At 41.3% G+C, this 19,213-nt stretch overlaps 1 protein-coding gene across 50 annotated transcripts in view; it reads right to left on the reverse strand.

The window, feature by feature from the left end:
• Positions 1 to 106: 106 nt before the first annotated feature.
• The window catches only part of POGLUT1 (protein O-glucosyltransferase 1), a 30,356-nt gene continuing 11,249 nt past the window's right edge, over positions 107 to 19,213 (reverse strand). The window contains exons 5-14 of one of the 50 annotated variants that reach the window (XR_014824775.1): positions 18,840 to 18,961; positions 16,365 to 16,417; positions 12,746 to 15,232; positions 9,876 to 9,935; positions 7,472 to 7,567; positions 5,772 to 5,830; positions 4,169 to 4,336; positions 3,382 to 3,438; positions 2,734 to 2,945; positions 107 to 2,518 (exon numbers count right to left, since the gene is read on the reverse strand). Coding sequence is in view for 8 of the 50 variants with exons in the window: in XM_021070325.2 (XP_020925984.1) it covers positions 2,789 to 2,945; positions 3,382 to 3,438; positions 4,169 to 4,336; positions 5,772 to 5,830; positions 7,468 to 7,567; positions 9,876 to 9,935; positions 18,840 to 18,961 (723 nt within the window). In the remaining 42 variants the exon portion in view is untranslated. Of the gene's footprint in view, positions 2,946 to 3,381; positions 3,439 to 4,168; positions 4,337 to 5,771; positions 5,831 to 7,399; positions 7,568 to 9,875; positions 10,808 to 12,745; positions 16,418 to 18,839; positions 18,962 to 19,213 lie in introns of all 50 variants that reach the window. The other 49 variants (XR_014824776.1, XR_014824750.1, XR_014824768.1 and 46 more) reach the window with 49 other exon arrangements.

Here is a 19,213-nt window from a genome sequence, read left to right on the forward strand (position 1 = left end):
TTATTCTCTTTCCTTAAAGAAAAGTGTGGTTTTTAGCTCTTTGAGGAGGAAAGGGCAAGTTTGGGACCAGGCTAAGATTAATAACAACAACAACAACTTCCAAAAGTTATGGAGATAAAAATTATTTTCAAAACCATACATTTTACATATTGTTACACACCATCCTCATACCATCTACACTGAGGTAAACAGAGAAGTGTAAGATCTGAATAACATTCACTGTATCTAAATACAAAGATGCCCTTATGGACTCTTAAAAGGGTAGGTGAGAATTTGCATTGATCCAATTCTTACAGTCTTGTGCTGGCCCCCTTGAAGCCAATGGCTAGGCAATCTGTAAATAAGATCTACCTAAGTCTACTGTCTCCATCCATCCACCCATCCGCTTATCCATTCATCCATCTATCCATGCATTCATCCTTCCAACATTCTTCTGTGTGAGGCACTGTGATGGATAATGGAAAAAATCAGGATAAGTAAAACATGATTCCCACCCATAAGAAAGCTCAAAGAAGAGTATGATAAAAAATCAATTAGCTACAGTGCAATATGATATCATATGATACAGGCATGAGCAAAGTATTATGATAGCCTCTAACTGCCTAGAGGAATGAAAACAGGGATTCTGAGAGAAGATGATGCTTAAGCTGGAACTTGAAGGAAAGTGGGAAACAGTCCCAGGAAAATGTAGCTTGAGTTCCTAATCCAAAGAACAGAAAATTTTGCTCCTAGTTTAGTGAGAAGAAAGTTAAAATGGAATGATAATATCTACTAGGGTCTCCTGCTGATAAGGCAAAACCACAGTACAATTCAGAAATCGGGAGTGCTTATCGCCACTTATAGCACCTAAGGACACAGTCCCCATGAGTTTTTAATACTCAGAAACAAAAAACCCAACTTTAAATATCTGCCTTACTCTACGCAATGAGATTACCAGAGGTCCTCTAAGAAAGTACACAGATCTAAAATTTTGTGAAAGGGGAGATTAAAAGGCCAAAGACATTTTTCACAAATGGAATAAAGTCTCTGATCTTAGATGAATGAATCACACATTTACTAATTTTTTTTTTTTTTTTTTTTTTGTCTTTTTTGCTATTTCTTGGGCCGCTCCCGCGGCATGTGGAGGTTCCCAGGCTAGGGGTCGAATCGGAGCTGTAGCTGCCAGCCTACACCAGAGCCACAGCAACGCGGGAGCCACAGCAAGCCGCGTCTGCAACCTACACCACAGCTCACGGCAACGCCAGATCGTCAACCCACTGAGCAAGGGCAGGGACCGAACCCGCAACCTCATGGTTCCTAGTCAGATTCGTTAACCACTGTGCTACGATGGGAACTCCACATTTACTAATTTTGAAAACTGTTAATACCAAACAATTCTTAAGAGGCAAAATAAAAGAGTTGATTTCTCTGTGGAAAGTGTTGGCCTAAGGAAAGTTTGAGTCATCAGATTATATGGGTATTAATCTAAATTTTTTCTTCATTTTCAAATATGTTAGAGAGAGCATCCTAAAGAGATTAAACTACTAACAAAATGTCTTTTTCAAAAAGGGAAAATGAATCACTCCACATGGATGTGCACTAAAACAAATATTTCCTATATAAACAAGTGCTAAAGTTGAATGCTCTTAACTCACGACTTAATAGCGTTTCACACATGAAGACTCCTTGAGATCCCTGCAAGTGTGGGCTGCTGCCAGTTCAAGGAGGAAAAATATTAAGGGTATGTGAAGAATGAGAAAGAGTTGCTGTTTTATGCACAGTTCCTTTAAAGAGTAAGGATTAATTCCTAAATTAAGAGATTTTTTAATTTTTTTTAATTTTTTTTGCTTTTTAGGGCCACACCTGTGACATATGGAGTTTTCCAGGCGAGGGGTGGTTTGGAGCTATAGCTGCCAGCCTACACCACAGCCACAGCAATGCAGGATCCACGCTGCTTCTGCAACCTACACCACAGCTCATGGCAACGATGGATCCTTAACCCACTGATCAAGGCCAGGGATCGAACCAACAACCTCATGGTTTCCTAGTCAGATTCATTTATGCTGCGCCACAATGGGAACTCCCGCCTTTTTTTTTTTTTTTTTTTTTTTGAAAGAGCATATAAAGAAGGGTGTCAAGGCACAAAAAGGAAATTGAAATCCAATTGCAATAATTACTCATGCAATTGGTCCCTATCTACGTTGCTTTATAGAAACCTCCTGAGTACCAAAGAATTGATGATTTTACAAAAAAGAAACTCTACATCATTGCATGGTTCAACTACTGCTTCCTTAGACCTTTCAGGAAATAATCCCCAAGTATTTTTCATAAGCCCTAAAGGGCTTTCGACATTAAAATAAAGCGATAGAGATCAAGCGTGGAATAACGGCAGAATTGCAGTGACGAGTTGTACTAGTTCCCAATGATTGACTTTCTCCTCCAAACGATGGGACAAAGGGCATCATCCCATGGACACAGTCAGTTTCGCAGTGATGGACAGACACATGTGGATGACCTGAGGCACAAGCTGTGATTGGTCCTAGAAAAATGAAAGGCAGAATTGGGTTCAAAACCCACCCCTCATGATTTCTGGTCCTAATTCAGCCAGAGTTGAGCTGCTTCATATCTGTATTATACACATTTTGCATCCTTCCCAAAAGTTGCTCTGTGTGCAGCATGATAAGAAAAAACCAGATATTTGGCTTGGTAACAGTATCCAAGGTATAAGTGCCAAACTTAGAGTAAGCTTCTCACCACAGGATATCTGAGATCTGCTACCATAGAGAGGATCATGGCTGGATGATGACGACTAGAGTTCAGTTTTCAAAATTTTGGGAATAATCTGATCATAGCCTTTCCTTCTTGTTACATTATAAGATAGGAATTTAGAGTATTCAGTCAACAGGTTCTCCCAGTAACAGGTGATATCATCCATCTGCAAGTGGTTCAGAATAAACTGGCTTCCCCTAGAGACAAGATTAACAAGAACAGTTAAAGCATGGTATTTAATAATACTAGTAGCTTACATTTGGGTGCTTACTTTGTGTCAAGCACTGTTCAGAATACCTTATATCAATTAACTCTTTGATCCTCCAAACCAACTCAATAGCCATTGTATCCATACACATGCATGTGGCAACACACAATTTTTCCTTAAAAATAAATATTTAAACAGTCAATCCTCAGAAAGAGTATTTTGATTACTTCAAATATTTCAATCTAACTCTATAAAGGATGGGCTTGGGACGTATGTGAATGTGTGTCTTCCCCCAGGACACCCTTGATTCTGATTATCTCTGTATAATGAGGATGAAATGCAGGTGTCACTATGGTAACAACATTCAGCTCGGACAAAATGGGGATGATAAAGCAAAGTGGAAAAAAAAAATGAACAGGGCTTACCTTTCAGCAATTTCTTGCGCTATATCATCATTTGCTTTTACAAACTGCAACAGCTCCCTAAAATGGAAAGAATTATCAGGCTTTGAAATACAGACCAAGCTCATTAGTGCTAAGTCAGAAATCATGGATTGAGATCTATAGTTAATCTCTTAGTATGTAGATGGTGGATTATTTCTTTTTTAAAGCAAAGATATTGGCTCCTCTCAGGAACAAAATAACAATAACAGCAAACAGCCCACACATAGGCCAAAGGCAACCTGTTGTAGTTTTGGAACATATTTGAGAAAACAGAGAAATGTTCAGTGAAACACATCAAATATCTATTAGTGAAGAAAAATGCTCTGGCCCCCAGAAGATGGCTCTGGGCCTTCATTTCTGGCCCCTTTCCACACCTCTTCCTAGCTCCTCCCATCAGGAAAGGAAATTTGCCTTGGCTTCACTGAGGTCAATCCTCATGCTCTATCTGAATGTCCCTTTGACAACATAATACAACTAAATATTCCCATCTTTAGTCTTTAGAAGATTTGAGCTTTTTCACTGCATACTATCTGAATACTACATTTGAATCAGCATTAGAGCACTTTTAAAAATTAAGTCCCCACTCAGCCTTGTTGGATAATAACGCAATACTGTCTTTGAGAACCAAATAAGCAAAAAAAAAAAAAAAAAAAAAAAAAAAAAAAGTTTTCGGTAGAAAAAGTCATCAGGAGTGAATGTGTTTGTTGGGTGGGGACTTTGAGGCAGACCATGGGAGTCATCAGAAACTGCTTGGCAAACAGTTGCTTACTGGACATTGGAGAGATCTGTTTTGACTGGGATATAGTGAACCCATGGCTTCAGCTGTGGATAGAAGAATTCCAGCCACTCATTACCCACATGGAAAACAAGTGAACCACACAGAAAGAGGTGTTTGAACCGGAAACTTGCAGCTACACCCCGAAAATTAAACAGATACCTGGAAAAGAAAGAGCAAAATATACTTGATACTGTATGCCTGCTGCCACAAATATTTTTCTTATTTCCTCTTCTCCTTCTCTCCTTTTATGATCCCCCTCTCCTTCCCCTTTCGTCTCTGGTTTTCAAAGACACATCAGCATGTCCCTGTGATGTTTCTATAAACTCCTTGCTTTTGAGGGTAAAGGGTGTTCCTAGGGATGCCAAGGAGAAGGAGAAAAAAGGGATACTTTCTCCAGGCAGAGACAGATAAGGCCACCTGGGTGCTGGTACAGTGGATACAAGAATAGAAACAATATCTCACCCCTTGCTACAGGTTTTTCTCAGCCTCAAGTCTCTAGCACATCATGGCCCTCCAAAGCCCTATTTTTCCCATAGGGTACCCCATCTGGTCAAAGGCATGCTCTGTTCCTTCTTCTGAAGTCTAAAGAAGACAACCTAATCAATCTTCAAAGAAATGCCCCTTGGAAAAAAGCTATTTTAGAAAAGAACATTTTCTTTTCAGCATTACTTATGCATGGAGCCCTGTCTCCAACCAGAGTTGTGTCTACCCTACAGTTCCTACTGTGCAGTGTAATCAGCATTCATCTCTCTGAATTTCCCCACTACCCTCCTCCTGACCTGGTTTTACCTGTCTTAGTCTTGGCATTTAAATATAATATTTTAGGAGTTCCTGTCATTGTGCAGTGGTTAACGAATCCGAGTAGGAACCATGAGGTTGTGGACTCGATCCCTGGCCTTGCTCACTGGGTTAAGGATCCAGTATTGCCACAAGCTGTGGTGTAAGTCGAAGATGCACTCAGATCCCACGTTGCAGTGGCTCTGGTGTAGGCTGGCGGCTACAGCTCCGATTAGACCCCTAGCCTGGGAACCTCCATATGCCACGGGTGCAGCCCTAGAAAAGGCAAAAAGACTAAATAAATAAATAAATAAATAAATACAGTATTTTAGTTACGAATGATTTATTCATGTTTTTGGTGGGGTTTTTGTTTGTTTGTTTGTTTTTGGTTTTTTTTTTGCGCTTTTTCGTTAACCACTGCACCATGACGGGAACTCCAGAAATGACTTATTCATGTTGAACGCTGAATGTTAAACTGAACATTAAACTAAACAATAAACTGTTTTTACTGACCAAATAAATACTTGTTCTAACTTCAGCTCTTGGTGGGTGGGGTGTAAAAGGAGGAAATCCCATTCTTCTGATTACAGTACACAAGCTCTGTGGAAGCAGGGACCACGTTTCTTGTCTCTGCAGTTCCCACAGAACCCAGGCCAGAAACTTGTGCCCAGCAGACTCTCAGTAAATAACAGCTAAATAGATTAATGTGACTTTCACAAGCCCTAGCTGGGCCCTAGTGTTAAAGGTCTCACCCAAAGTGAAGTTATTCCAAAAGCAATAGGGAAACCAGGAGAGGCAGGAGTCCTGGAAGTCTTACTTGTATTTGCAGTGATCCACAAGATGGACATCCTTGGCAGCTGGCTTTCCCAAGGTATCCTTTCAGTAAAAAAGGAGTGTTAGTACTGGCAGTAGGAACATTTATTGAAGACCACTGTGCAACAAGCATCGCTAAACGTTTCATCAACATGACCTCATTTAAGTCTCAATAAACATTGGGAGGTATGATTATCCCATCTTACAGATGAAGGAGCCAAGGCTTTGAGAAATCTGGAGACTTGTGATGGGTTGTATGGCCCCAAGTAGAAGAGCTCAGGTTTTAACCTGGATCTGTCTGATTTTAGAGTTTAAGCTCCCCTCAGGCCATGTGGATTGCTCCTCTGAACTCAAAGGTCATGGCCTGCAGACATGTCCCTCTGTGTCAGTCATACTACGCAAGAGGTTACAAAGGGTGCTTGGTGGGATTAGAGGTGTAAACCACACAAACATTTTGTTAAGCTCACAAAGTATTTAAAAATAATATTCGAGGGAGTTCCTGTTATGGCTCAGTGGTAACAAACCCAACTAGTATCTGTGAGGACATGGGTTCCATCCCTCAGTGGGTTAAGGATCCAGTGTTCCTGTGAGCTGCAGTGTAAGTCACAGACATGGCTCGGATCTGGCATTGCTGTGGCTGTGGTGTAGGCTAGCAGCTGTAGCTCCAATTCAACCCCTAGCCTGGGAACTTCCATATGGTGAGGGTGTAGGCACCCCCCTCCCCCAAAAAAGAACACAACAACAACAAAAATTCAAGCCATTGCCAACACTTATAGGTGGTAGAATATTTCTTATAAAACCCCACATTTCTAACTTTTCTTGGGAAAAAAAAAGATTTGGCAAACCAAGCTCCTAGTCCCCTTCAGCACTCTCTCCTGCTCACCACTGCAATCCCCGGGGGCCTCAGTTTGAGACCACCATTCACATTCCAGCCACCTTAGCAGAAGGTAAACTGATGAAGGGAACAGGTCTTGTTTGCTTTTGCAGCCTCCCATAATATTTACTGTGCTGAGTGCTTACTTTTTTCAGATTTTTATTTTATTTTATTTACTTATTATTTTTAATCTTTTTTAGGGCCCTACCCATGACATATGGAGGTTCCCAGGCAAGGGGTCAAATCGGAATTGCAGCTGCCGGCCTGTGCCACAGCCGTAGCAACTCAGAATCCAAGCCACATCTGCAACCTACACCACAGCTTAAGGCAACGCCAGATCCTTAACCCACTGAGTAAGGCCAGGGATTGAACTCTTATCCTCATGGTTACTCTTTATGTTCATTACCACTGAGCCACAATGGGAACTCCCATAAATAAGGTTTTATTGGAACAAAGCCACGTTCATTCATTGTGATACTGTCTATGCAGCTTTCATGTGGCATTGGCAGAGCTGAGTAACTACAACCCAGACTGCAGGATCCACAAAGCCTTAAATATTTGCCATCTGGCCCTTTATATAACAAGTTTGTGACCCCTGGTTTAAACCTTTAAAACTGTATAAAATATGAGTCATAATATGGTCCAGAAAAGCAATCTGAGTTTGAAAAAGAATAATTTACATATATACTAATTTTAGTCCATGGAACTTTCTCTACATTCATCCCACCACCAAGAGGAAACCTAATCTGAAATTCTACCCAGGAGGCAATGTTCTTTGAGGGAGAACGTTCACTGCTGTAGTTCTATTCAGATGACTGGTGATTACTTGCATAGATTTCCAGGCCTGATTTTTGGTGTACTCTGCATCAACAAGCTTCGGATTTTTCCGAGATAGAAGAATGAGAGGATCTCGTTCTGGACTTGTCCTACAAAAGAAACACAGGACATAAACCATGTGCCCTGCACCATAATACCGTTCCCTTACTCTGAAAGGTAAGTAATAATCAGACCCAATGCAATGACTACACACATGGAAAACTCACTGGTGCAGAGCGGGGCAGATACTGGATCCTACAGCATCCAGGTGGTCCTTGCCTGTTCCCCACTTTACCCATCAGGGATGGGGAGTAGTTGGCCCTTCTTTGCTTGCATCTAGTCTTTAGGATTATGCTGTTATGGTTACTACAGCCACATCCCAGAGAGTGATTTCCCTTTTAGAAGGTTCATGTAGCCTCTAATTACTGGTACTCATAGCTGTGTGACCAGGTAATCAGCACTCACCAAAATGGCTCCATGACCTTTGTTGTGTGTGCTCCATAAAGTCCAGTATAATATTGAAATTAAAAAGAAAACTAAAGGGCTCAAACACCTGAAAACTATATGTAGAAAAAGTCCTAGTTATGATCCTAGTAGCACATGATCTTGTCATTTGAGGGGTCATGGGCCTCCTGAGAATTTAACGAGAACTGTGGACCCCCTTTCTAGAAAACTGCACATATACCCATATAATTTCAAGGAAGTCCTAAAACTTGTGAAGTCCATGGAACCCAAGTTAAGAATCTGTGATCTGGGAGTTCCCGTCGTGGCGCAGTGGTTAACGAATCCGACTAGGAACCATGAGGTTGCGGGTTCGGTCCCTGCCCTTGCTCAGTGGGTTAACGATCCGGCGTTGCCGTGAGCTGTGGTGTAGGTCGCAGACGCGGCTCGGATCCCGAGTTGCTGTGGCTCTGGCGTAGGCCGGCGGCTACAGCTCCGATTCAACCCCTAGCCTGGGAACCTCCATATGCCTCGGGAGCGGCCCAAGAAATAGCAACAACAACAACAACAAAAGACAAAAAGACAAAAAGACAAAAAAAAAAAAAAAAGAAACCTATCAAAAAAAAAAAAAAAGAATCTGTGATCTGAAAATCTGAGAATCAGGTTGATAAGTAACTGTAAGCAGTGGTTATTGGGCCCATCTGCACCCTGATATCCATTGCCCAAGGGAAGAGAGGGGTGACCACCAACAAGGACGCAAAGAGAAAATTGCAGAACTTTTTTTTTTTTTTTGTCTTTTGTCTTTTTAGGGCTGCACCCAAGGCATATGGAAGTTCCCAGGCTAGGGGCAAATCGTAGCTACGCTGCTGACCTATGCCACAGCCCTAGCAACACAGGATCCAAGCCATGCCTGCGACCTACACCACAGCTCACAGTAACACCAGATCCTTAACCCACTGAGCGAGGCCAGGGATTGAACCTGCATCCTCAAGGATACTAGTCGGGTTCATTAACCACTGAGCCACAACGGGAACTCTGAAAACTGCAAACTCTTCACCTTTCTCAGGGTCTTTTGTATTCATCTGTCCAACAGGTATTGCTTATGCATCTAACATGGCAAGTACTGTTCTTGGCCCTGGGGATGCGGAGCTGAACAACGCAGACAAGGTCCTTTCCCTTCCCCTCTTCCTCTCTTCCTCTCTTTCTTCCCTGCTTCCCTCTCCATTTTCACCAGTTTCAGTCTGTGCTTCCACCACTGTCAGAAGAGCTGGTGATGGTTCCTGCTCTGCCACTAACTTGCAGAGTGACTGTGGGCAAGGGCATAAGCTCTTTCCAGGAAACTGTAATCTCTCAGGCAAGAGGACAACTCATTGCTCTGTTCAACATTATATACTCAGAGCCCATCACACTATGGCACTTTGTAAATATATGCTGAATGACTAGACGGACGAAATTTACTTCTTTGAGTTTCCTTTCAACTAAGAGTGATTTTGGCAAATAATTTGAATTCTTCTCTAGTCTAAAATTCTTTTTTTCTTTTTTTTTTTTTTTTTTTTTTTTTTGTCTTTTTGCTTTTTCTATAGCTGCTCCCCGGCATATGGAGGTTCCCAGGCTAGGGGTCTAATCAGAGAGAGCTGTAGCCACCAGCCTATGCCAGAGCCACGGCAATGCGGGACCCGAGCCGAGTCTGCAGTCTGCACCACAGCTCACAGCAACGCCAGATCCTTAATCCACTGAGCAAGGCCAGGGATCAAACCTGCAACCTCACGGTTCCCAGTCAGATTCGTTAACCACTGCGCCACGACGGGAACTCCTAGTCTAAAATTCTGTGAGTCTACTTAAATTCTGTGATTCTACAGATTTCTTGGTTATCTTAGTTTTCTCTTTGAAGTAGAGTTCCTCACACCCGCAAAATTACTTATATTTTATATATTAGCTGGAAGATTATATTTGGAAAATGTCAGAAAGTATAGTCACCTTGATCCTCGGAAATACGCTGTGGAGTTTTTCTTTTCCCATGGCCATTGGGCTGCTGACCTAAAAATAGATTTTATTAGTTTCTATGTCTTTTCCTTAACTATATAAGGAGGTGTTTGAACCATTTCTGAAGATTGGTCAAGAGCTTTACATTTTTAAATAAGTCCCATCTAGACTACTCAAAAGGAAAACTCTAAATCACATTATGTTCCCTTCTGTTATTACCTCATTCCTCTGGAGATGCTAGCTAGCAAGATCTGCCAATCCACTGATCAGTTAGTACGTTAACAACATTGACGGAAAAGTTCCCCAAACTAAAAGACATCTTTAGTGGGATGGAAATCCTATAAAATTGGATTGTGATGATCATTGTACAACTATAAATGTAATACATTTATTGACTAATAAAAATAAAAATAAAATTAAAAAAATAAAAGACATGTTTAGGCTATTTAATTCAGTACAATGAGGATTTCTTCCCCACTTTAAGTAGAGTCTACTGATAAAATTAATAGGCAAAGACAACTGCAGAAAACATCAGTAACTGAATTAAGGACAAGGAAATAAATCACTTCCTGACTTCATGTTTTAGATGCATAGAAGGTAATATCAGATTTAGTCTGACTTTGCGAAGCACCCTGTTATTCTTGAGACTGTACTAAGTGCTTCATAAAGACAAAGTCCCTGAAACTCAGGTCTCAGTGCCCATTATCATGGCCAGCTTTCCTTGCTGTCGCTGCTAGATCAAAGACACATCATTCTCTTTTTTTTTTTTTTTTGTCTTTTTGCTATTTCTTTGGGCCGCTCCCGCGGCATATGGAGGTTCCCAGGCTAGGGGTTCAATCAGAGCTGTAGCCACCGGCCTACGCCAGAGCCACAGCAACTCGGGACCCGAGCTGCGTCTGCAACCTACACCACAGTTCACGGCAACGCTGGATCATTAACCCACTGAGCAAGGGCAGAGACCGAACCCGCAACCTCATGGTTCCTAGTCGGATTCGTTAACCACTGCGCCACGACGGGAACTCTGACACATCATTCTTAACTTATTTCATAGGACCCTGCGCAGAAGTTCGAGCAGTGTCTTTTTCTGAAAACAGGAGGGGATTGGACTGAACTGGAGTTAATGCGGGATTGGTGAGCTATTTGCTATAATGGAGAAACTTAGGACAAAAACTTCTCAGGTAGTGATACTTTCCAGTGATACTACACCCACGGCATATGGAGGTTCCCAGGCTAGGGGTCCAATTGGAGCTGTAGCTGCTGGCCTGCACCACAGTCACAGCAACACCAGATCCTTAACCCACTGAGTGAGACCAGGGATCAAACCCATGTCCTCATGGATGCTAGTCAGGTTTGTTAACTGCTGAGCCACGATGGGAACTCCCTTGTTTGTTTTATTTTTATTGAAAAAATTATATATGCTCATTATATAGAATTCTAATGGAAATGCATAAAATAATAGCAAAAAAATCAACTGGAAATCTCTCCACCCAGAGATAATCACTTTTAACAATTTAATGTTTCATTGAAGAATTTCTTTCCAATTATCTCCCCATACCAGTGATTCTCAGTTAGGAGTGATTTTGTGACTCTCCACCCAGGGATATTTGGCCATGTATATAGACATGTTTGATAGTCACTACTGGGGGACTGCTACTGGCAGTTAGTGAGTAAAGGCCAGAGATACTGCAAAACGTCCTACAATGCATAGGACAGCTCCTACAACAAAGAATAATCTAGCCCCAGGTAGAAACTTTAATAGTACCAAGACAGAAACCTTGCTCTAAATAACAGAGATCATACTATGCATGCTGTTAGGTAACATTCTTATTAGAACATATTTATAGATAATAATTAGAGCCAACACCTATGTGTTTCAGGCACTGTTCTAGGTTATAAACACACACACACATACATACACACTCATTCTCACAACCTTACAAAGTAGGTTTTATTATCCCTAATTTACAGTTGAGGCCCTCGAGAGGCTAAGCAATTTGCCCAGAGTCACACAGCTAATAAGAGCTTGAGTTTAATCCCAGAGTCCCTGTTCTTAAGACTTATGCTACCTTTACTTTCCATTCATGCACAATATTCCATTTAATTTTAATTTAATTTAATTTTTGCTTTTTTGGGCCGCACTTGCAGCATATGGAGGTTCCTAGGCTAGAGGTCTAATTGGAGTGACAGCTGCCGGCCTACACCACAGCTCCCGGCAATGCCGGATCCTTAACCCACTAAGCGAGGCCAGGGATCAAACCCAAAACCTCATGGTTCCTAGCTGGATTTGTTTCCACTGCACCACGACGGGAACGCCTCCATTTTTAAAGCCATGTTGTAATTCACTTCATCCCTTAATGGTGGAATTTTAGGTAGTCTAAACTTTTTGCTTTAAGAAACAACATTGTAGTGATGGCCAGTAGGCACATGAACAAATGCTCAACATCGCTAATTATTAGAGAAACGCAAATCAAAACCATGTGAGGTACCACCTCACACTGGTCAGAACGGCCATCATTAAAAAAGTCTACAGGAGTTTCCTGGTGGCTCAGCAGGTTAAGTATCTGGTGTTACCACTGCTGTGGCTCTGGTTACCACTGTGTCATGGGTTCCATATCTGACACAGGAACTTTTGCATGCAACAGGCATAGCCTAAAAAAAAAGTTAAAAAAGTCTAAAAATAACAAGTGCTGGAGAAGATGTGAGGAAAAGGGAACACTGCTGGTTGGAATGTAAGTTGGCGCAACCACTATGGAAAACAGTATGGAGGTTCTCAAGAAAACTGAAAATATGGAGCTCCTGTGTGGCACAGAGAAAACAAATCTGACTAGCATCCATGAGGACACAGGTTCAATCTCTGGCCTCACCCAATAGGTTAAGGATCCGACACTGCTGTGAGCTGTGATGAAGGTGTTGCTGTGGCTATGGTGTAGGCTGGCAGCTACAGCTCCTTTTCTACCCCTAGCCTTGGAGACGCCATATGCCACAGATATAGCCCTAAAAAGAAAAAAAAAAAATAGAATTACCATATGATGCAGCAATCCCATTTCTGGGAATATATCTAGACAAAACTGCAATTCAAAAAGATACATGCATTCCTGTGTTCATAGCAGCACTACTCACAACAGCAAAGATATAGAAACAACCTAAATGTCCATCAACCAATGAATGGATTAAGACAATGTGGTACATATATAAGATGGAATACTACTCAGCCATAAAAAGACTGAAATAATGCCATTCATAGCAACATGCATGCAACTAGAGATTATCATGCTAAGTGAAGTTAAGTCAGAAAGACAAATACCATATGATATCACTTGTTTGTGGCATCTAAAATATGGCACAAGTGTACCTATCTACAGAACAGAAACAGACTTACAAACATAGGAAACAGACTTGTGCTTGCCAAAGGGGAGGGAGAGGAGGGATGGACTGGAAGGCTGGGGTTAGAGGATGCAAACTATTACATTTAGAATGGATAAGCAACAAGGTCCTACTGTATAGCACAGAGAACTACATCCAATCTCCTGGGATAGACCATGATGGAAAGGAATATAAAAAAGAATGTGTGTGTGTGTGTGTGTGTGTGTGTGTGTGTGTGTGTGTGTGTCTGAGTCACTTTGCTGTATAGCAGAAACTGGCACAACATTGTAAATCATCTATAAAAAAAATAAAACATATTTCTCAAACAGAAAAAAAAATAGCACTGTAATGAATGTCCTTATATACACATCTTTGCACACTTGTCTAACTTCTCAGGATAAATTCTAGAAGTAAAATGGCTAGGTCAAGGATAAACACATTTTACATCTAGATATACACTGCCAAACTACCCAAGAGAAAAATGCATCAGTTTATACTGAAATTTTGAATATAAATTACTTTAGTCCCTGGGACAGCTGTATTTAACATACACAGACTTGGTCCAAGTATCGTCTGTTTTCCCTCTCTCTCATTCTTCCTACCCACCTACCTACCCTTCAAAACACTCACGTTAGGACTTTTGTCTCTAGGTAAGCACCAACAGTGACCACCACAACTTGGTCTCACCCCAGACCTCTTTTATAACTCCACCTCTCCACTGACAGTAGAGTGAATTCTTCAAATCTACAGGGACAATGAATTCTTCTACAGAGTGAAAATGGGGACAAACTCCCAGAAGATTATAAAAACAGAAAAATGTCACGCAGACATCAATGCAGATAACTAGCAGATTATTAAAGTTTCAAAGTAAGAATTGAAATCATACTGGGTCACTTTGCTGTAGAGAAGAAATTGACAGAACATTTAAAAAGAAATGAAATCATGGGGCTAGAGATTCTGAATGGAGGACTCTAAAAAATAAAATTGCAATTCTACAATCATGAATAAATTCAATTGAAAAATAAAATGGGATGTTATCAAAGGGAAAATGTATTCACCTAAGATTAGATTTTTAAAACATATTCTATCTCCCTAGTTTACAAGGTGTAAAACAGTAACTACACAGTGGAGGAACCTGGTAGAACACCTTGACTAGGTGACCAAAATTAATATCTCTAATGAGTGGAAGATGAACACAAAATCACTCAGGTAAGTATTTGAGCCAGCAATGCATAAACTGAATCTAATCATGAAGAAATAGATAAAACCAAGCTAAAGAACATTCTATTTAAAAAGTGGCCTGTATGGAGTTCCTGTTGTGGCTCAGGGGAAATGAATCTGACTAGTATCCATGAGGACACAGGTTCAATCCCTGGCCTTGCTGGGTGGGTTAAGGATCTGGTGCTGCCATGAGCTGTGGTGTAGGTCGCAGATGTGGCTAGGATCTGGAGTGGCTGTGGCGTAGGCCAGCAGCTGTAGCTCCAATTAGACCCCTAGGCTAAGAATCTCCATATACTGCAGATGCAGCCCTAAAAAGACAGGGAAAAAAAAAAAAAGTGGCCTGTATTCTTCAACATATCAATATCACAAAAGAGAAAGAGCCTAAAGAGCTACTGCAGATAGGGAAATTAAAGAGACATAAGGACTAAATACAACACTCGATGCTGGACTAGCTTCTGTACTAAAAGGGGAATGTGCCTTCTGGGACAGTATTGGGACAAGTAAGTGTTAAACTAATATTATTTCTTGTATTTGATAATTGAAATGTGGTTATAAAACATAATATTCTTGGAGTTCCTGTCATGGTGCAGCAATAATGAATCTGACTAGGAACCATGAGGTTGCAGGTTTGATCCCTGGCCTTGCTCAGTGGGTTAAGGATCCAGAGTCGCCATGAGCTGTGGTGTGGGTTGAAGACATGGCTCGGATCTCATGTTGCTGTGGCTGTGGTATAGGCCGGCAGCTGTCACTCTGATTAGACCCCTAGCCTGGGAACTTCCATATGCTGCGAGTGTGGTCCTGAAAAAAAGCAAAAAAAAAAAAAAAAAAACCCATAATATTCCTGTTCTTGCTCTTAGGAAATACGCATGAAAGCTTTAAGGGGTATAAAGTCATAAGGAATGCAACATAGTCTCCAATAGTCCAGAAAACAAGAAATTATGCATATACTACACATGCAGCCTAATGTCCATTAAAGGACACAATGAAGTAAATTATTATCAGATGGAATATCATGCTACTGAGGTCACTTCATATGTACTGACATTGAAAGATTTCTAAAACATACTGATAGGTGGGGGGAAAAGTTGCTTAGTTTAGACATATTCATAAATTTCTATGAGCATGTGTATGTTTCATAATCAGAAAAAAGTTGTTTTGGGGAGTTGCCATTGTGGCTCAACAGTAATGAACCCAACTAGAATCCATGAGGATGTGGGTTCGATCCCTGGCTTTGCTCAGTGGGGTAAGTATCTGGCATTACTGTGAGCTATGGTGTAGGTTGCAGACATGGCTTGAATCCTGCATTGCTGTGGCTAGGGTGTAGGCCAGCAGCTACAGCTTCAATTTAACCCCTAGCCTGGGAACTTCCATATGCCACACATGCGGCCCCCCAAAAAAGAAAAAAGTTGTTTTAAAAGATTGTAAAAGCTGGAGTTCCCGTTGTGGCTCAGTGGTTAATGAATCTGACTAGGAACCACGAGGTTTCGGGTTCAATCCCTGGCTTTTCTCAGTGGGTTAAGGATCCGGTGTTGCTGTGAGCTGTGGTGTAGGTTGCAGGTGAGGGAGGCTCGGATCCTGTGTTGCTGCATCTCTGGCATAGGCCAGCGGCTACAGCTCCAATTAGACCCCTAGCCTAGGAACCTCCATATGCTGCTGGTGCAGCCCTAGAAAAGGCAAAAAGACAAAAAACAAAACAAAACAATACAAAAAACATATGTTCAAAATGAAGAACTGGGAGTTCCTGTTTTGGTGCAACAGAAACAAATACGACTAGTTTCCATGAGGATGCAGGTTTGCTCCCTGGCCTTCCTCAGTGGGTAGGGGATCCAGCATTTGCCATGAGCTGTGGTGCTGGTCGCAGACGTAGCTTGAAGCCCGAGTTGCTGTGACTGGTGTAGCCTGGGAACTTCCAACCCCTTGTTTGGGAACTTCCATGTGCTGTGAATGCAGCCCTAAAAAGCAGGAAAAAAAAAAATGAAGAGCTAAATAAGAAATGACATCCTCAGTGTCTGGAGAACACAGATAATGTTAACTAGTCAAATGGAGAGGATAATGAATTTGAAAACCTGGACTTCAGGCTTCAATTGGTTCCTGATCTTGACCAAGTCCCTTAACCTCTCTGGGCCTTTATTCCCTAACAAAGTAGACAAAAACAATTTCCAGTTCCAGTTCTAAGAAGTAAGAGACCAATTTCTCTTAAAACATTAATTTTCAGAGTTCCTGTCATGGCGCAGCAGAAACAAATCCAACTAGGAACCATGAGGTTGCGGGTTCAATCCCTGACCTTGCTCAGTGGGTTAAGGATCTGGCATTACTGTGAGCTGTGGTGCAGGCCGGCAGCTGTAGCTCCGATTAGACCCCTAGCCTGGGAACCTCCATATGCCGTGGGTGTAGCCCTAAAAAGACAAAAGACAAAAAAAAAAAAGGAAGATTAATTTCCCACTTATACCTTCTAAACAACAGACTTTCTTTGCCCAGTGGCTCTAGCTTCCCCTGAGGACTGCAGCCTATGTGTTTCTTCAGAAAAGTGAGGTTTTCTTTTCTTTTTTTCTTTTTTTGCCTTTTCTAGGGCCGCTCCTGAGGCATATGGAGTTTCCCAGGCTGAGGTCTAATCGGAGCTGTAGCTGCTGGCCTATGTCAGAGCCACAGCAACGTGGGATCTGAGCCACGTCTGCAACCTACACCACAGCTCATGGCAACGCTGGATCCTTAACCCACTGAGCAAGGCCACGGATCGCACCCACAACCTCATGGTTCCTCAAATTCATTAACCACTGAGCCACGACAGGAACTCTGAAGTGAGGTTTTCTTTATCCCATTTAAACCTCCAGCCACACTTGGTGTAAGTGATAGATACTTGTAGAAATAAAATTAAATTATCGCTTCCCCTATTCCTAAGAGTGTTTCTGGAAGTTTGCTAATTAGGTACCAACACTGTTTGAATCATTAATGTAAAATGTATTTAGGGAAGAAATACCTATAGTTTGGTGACCCAGACAATCTAAATTCTGCTGATGGCAGGATGTTGTTAACAGGCCAAGGCAGGTTGCAATCATGAATCAGAGAGGCTCTGGAATAAGCTTGTACTTGAGATAGCTATGGGGCATTTATGCTTACCCTATCCCTGCCCAAAGGACTTAGCATTTTTTTTTTTTTTTTAATGGCTGCATCCATGACATATGGAAGTGTCCAGGCCAGAGGTTGAATCCAAGCCACAGCTGTGACCTATGCTGGGACAACATTGGATCCTTTAGCTGACTGCACTGGGCCAGGGATCTAATCAGCACCGCTGCAATGACCTGAACCACTTCGGTCAGGTGTACCACAGTGGGAACTCCCTTAGCTCTTTTTTTTTTTTTTTTTCAGTTTTTTATTTTCCCACTGTACAGCAAGGGGGTCAGGTTATCCTTACATGTATATATTACAATTACATTTTTCCCCCACCCTTTCTTCTGTTGCAACATGAGTATCTAGACAAAGTTCTCAATGCTATTCAGCAGGATCTCCTTGTAAATCTATTCTGTGTCTGATAAGTCCAAGCTCCCGATCCCTCCCACTCCCTCCCCCTCCCATCAGGCAGCCACAAGTCTCTTCTCCAAGTCCATAATTTTCTTTTCTGAGGAGATGTTCATTTGTGCTGGATATTAGATTCCAGTTATAAGTGATAGCATATGGTATTTGTTTTTGTCCTTCTGGCTCATTTCACTCAGGATGAGATTCTCTAGTTCCATCCATGTTGCTACAAATGGCATTATGTCATCCTTTTTTATGGCTGAGTAGTATTCCATTGTGTATATATACCACCTCTTCCGAATCCAATCATCTGTCGATGGACATTTGGATTGTTTCCATGTCCTGGCTATTGTGAATAGTGCTGCAATGAACATGCGGGTGCATGTGTCTCTTTTAAGTAGAGTTTTGTCCGGATAGATGCCCAAGAGTGGGATTGCGGGGTCATATGGAAGTTCTATGTATAGATTTCTAAGGTATCTCCAAACTGTTCTCTTAGCTCTTAATTACAAAGTAAATTTATGTTCCTCCAAGTAATTTTCTATCCTTCTCCTCAATATGGTCATCCATTTTTCCTAATTATGAAATTAAATAATTCACTCTTATTTAGAAGATCCTAAATGTATGGAAAAATGTAAAGAAGAAAAGCCTTCCAAAATTCCTCCCACAGAAGCACTGCTGACACTTTAGGTTCATTTGCTCTTTGTCTAGGGACATGTAAATATTTTTATACACATACAAAATTGTTCCTGCTATAGTTTTTTGTCTTTTATTTTTAGCTTAAAAGATATTTTAAAGGGAATAATTGTTGGTACTCTACTATTTATTTCTAGATGACCCACAAAGAGGGACAAATAACCTTACTTTAGCAGATCTTCTCTGAAGAGGTCCCAGCGTCCAAGACCTGTAGGATAAATCGGCCAAACAGCAGGTCCTCCTTCCCAAAATGTCCAAGCAGGATACATGATGTCATGGTACTCTGATGTCTTCAACAGAAAACAGAGAGGTTATTCTAAATCAGTCTTGGAGCAGAGGAATAAACAGTAGACTTCATTCATGCCACAGAATCTGGACAAGGCCTTGCCCACTGTTACAGTGCCAAAAATACATTTTCCCTAGTCTGCAAAGTCTAGACTCTAGATGCTAAAAGGCATTAAAAAAAAAAAAAAAAAAAAAAAAAAAAAAGAAAAAAAAGACCATGGGTTAAAATTCATGGGCTCACTGCATCTCAAAATACA

The sequence above is a fragment of the Sus scrofa genome, chromosome 13 (genome assembly GCF_054392235.1).
Source record: "Sus scrofa isolate SSC_HxYL_T2T_F1_AM1 chromosome 13, Sscrofa_HxYL_maternal_Yorkshire_Landrace_v2.0, whole genome shotgun sequence".
NCBI classification, from domain to species: domain Eukaryota; kingdom Metazoa; phylum Chordata; class Mammalia; order Artiodactyla; family Suidae; genus Sus; species Sus scrofa.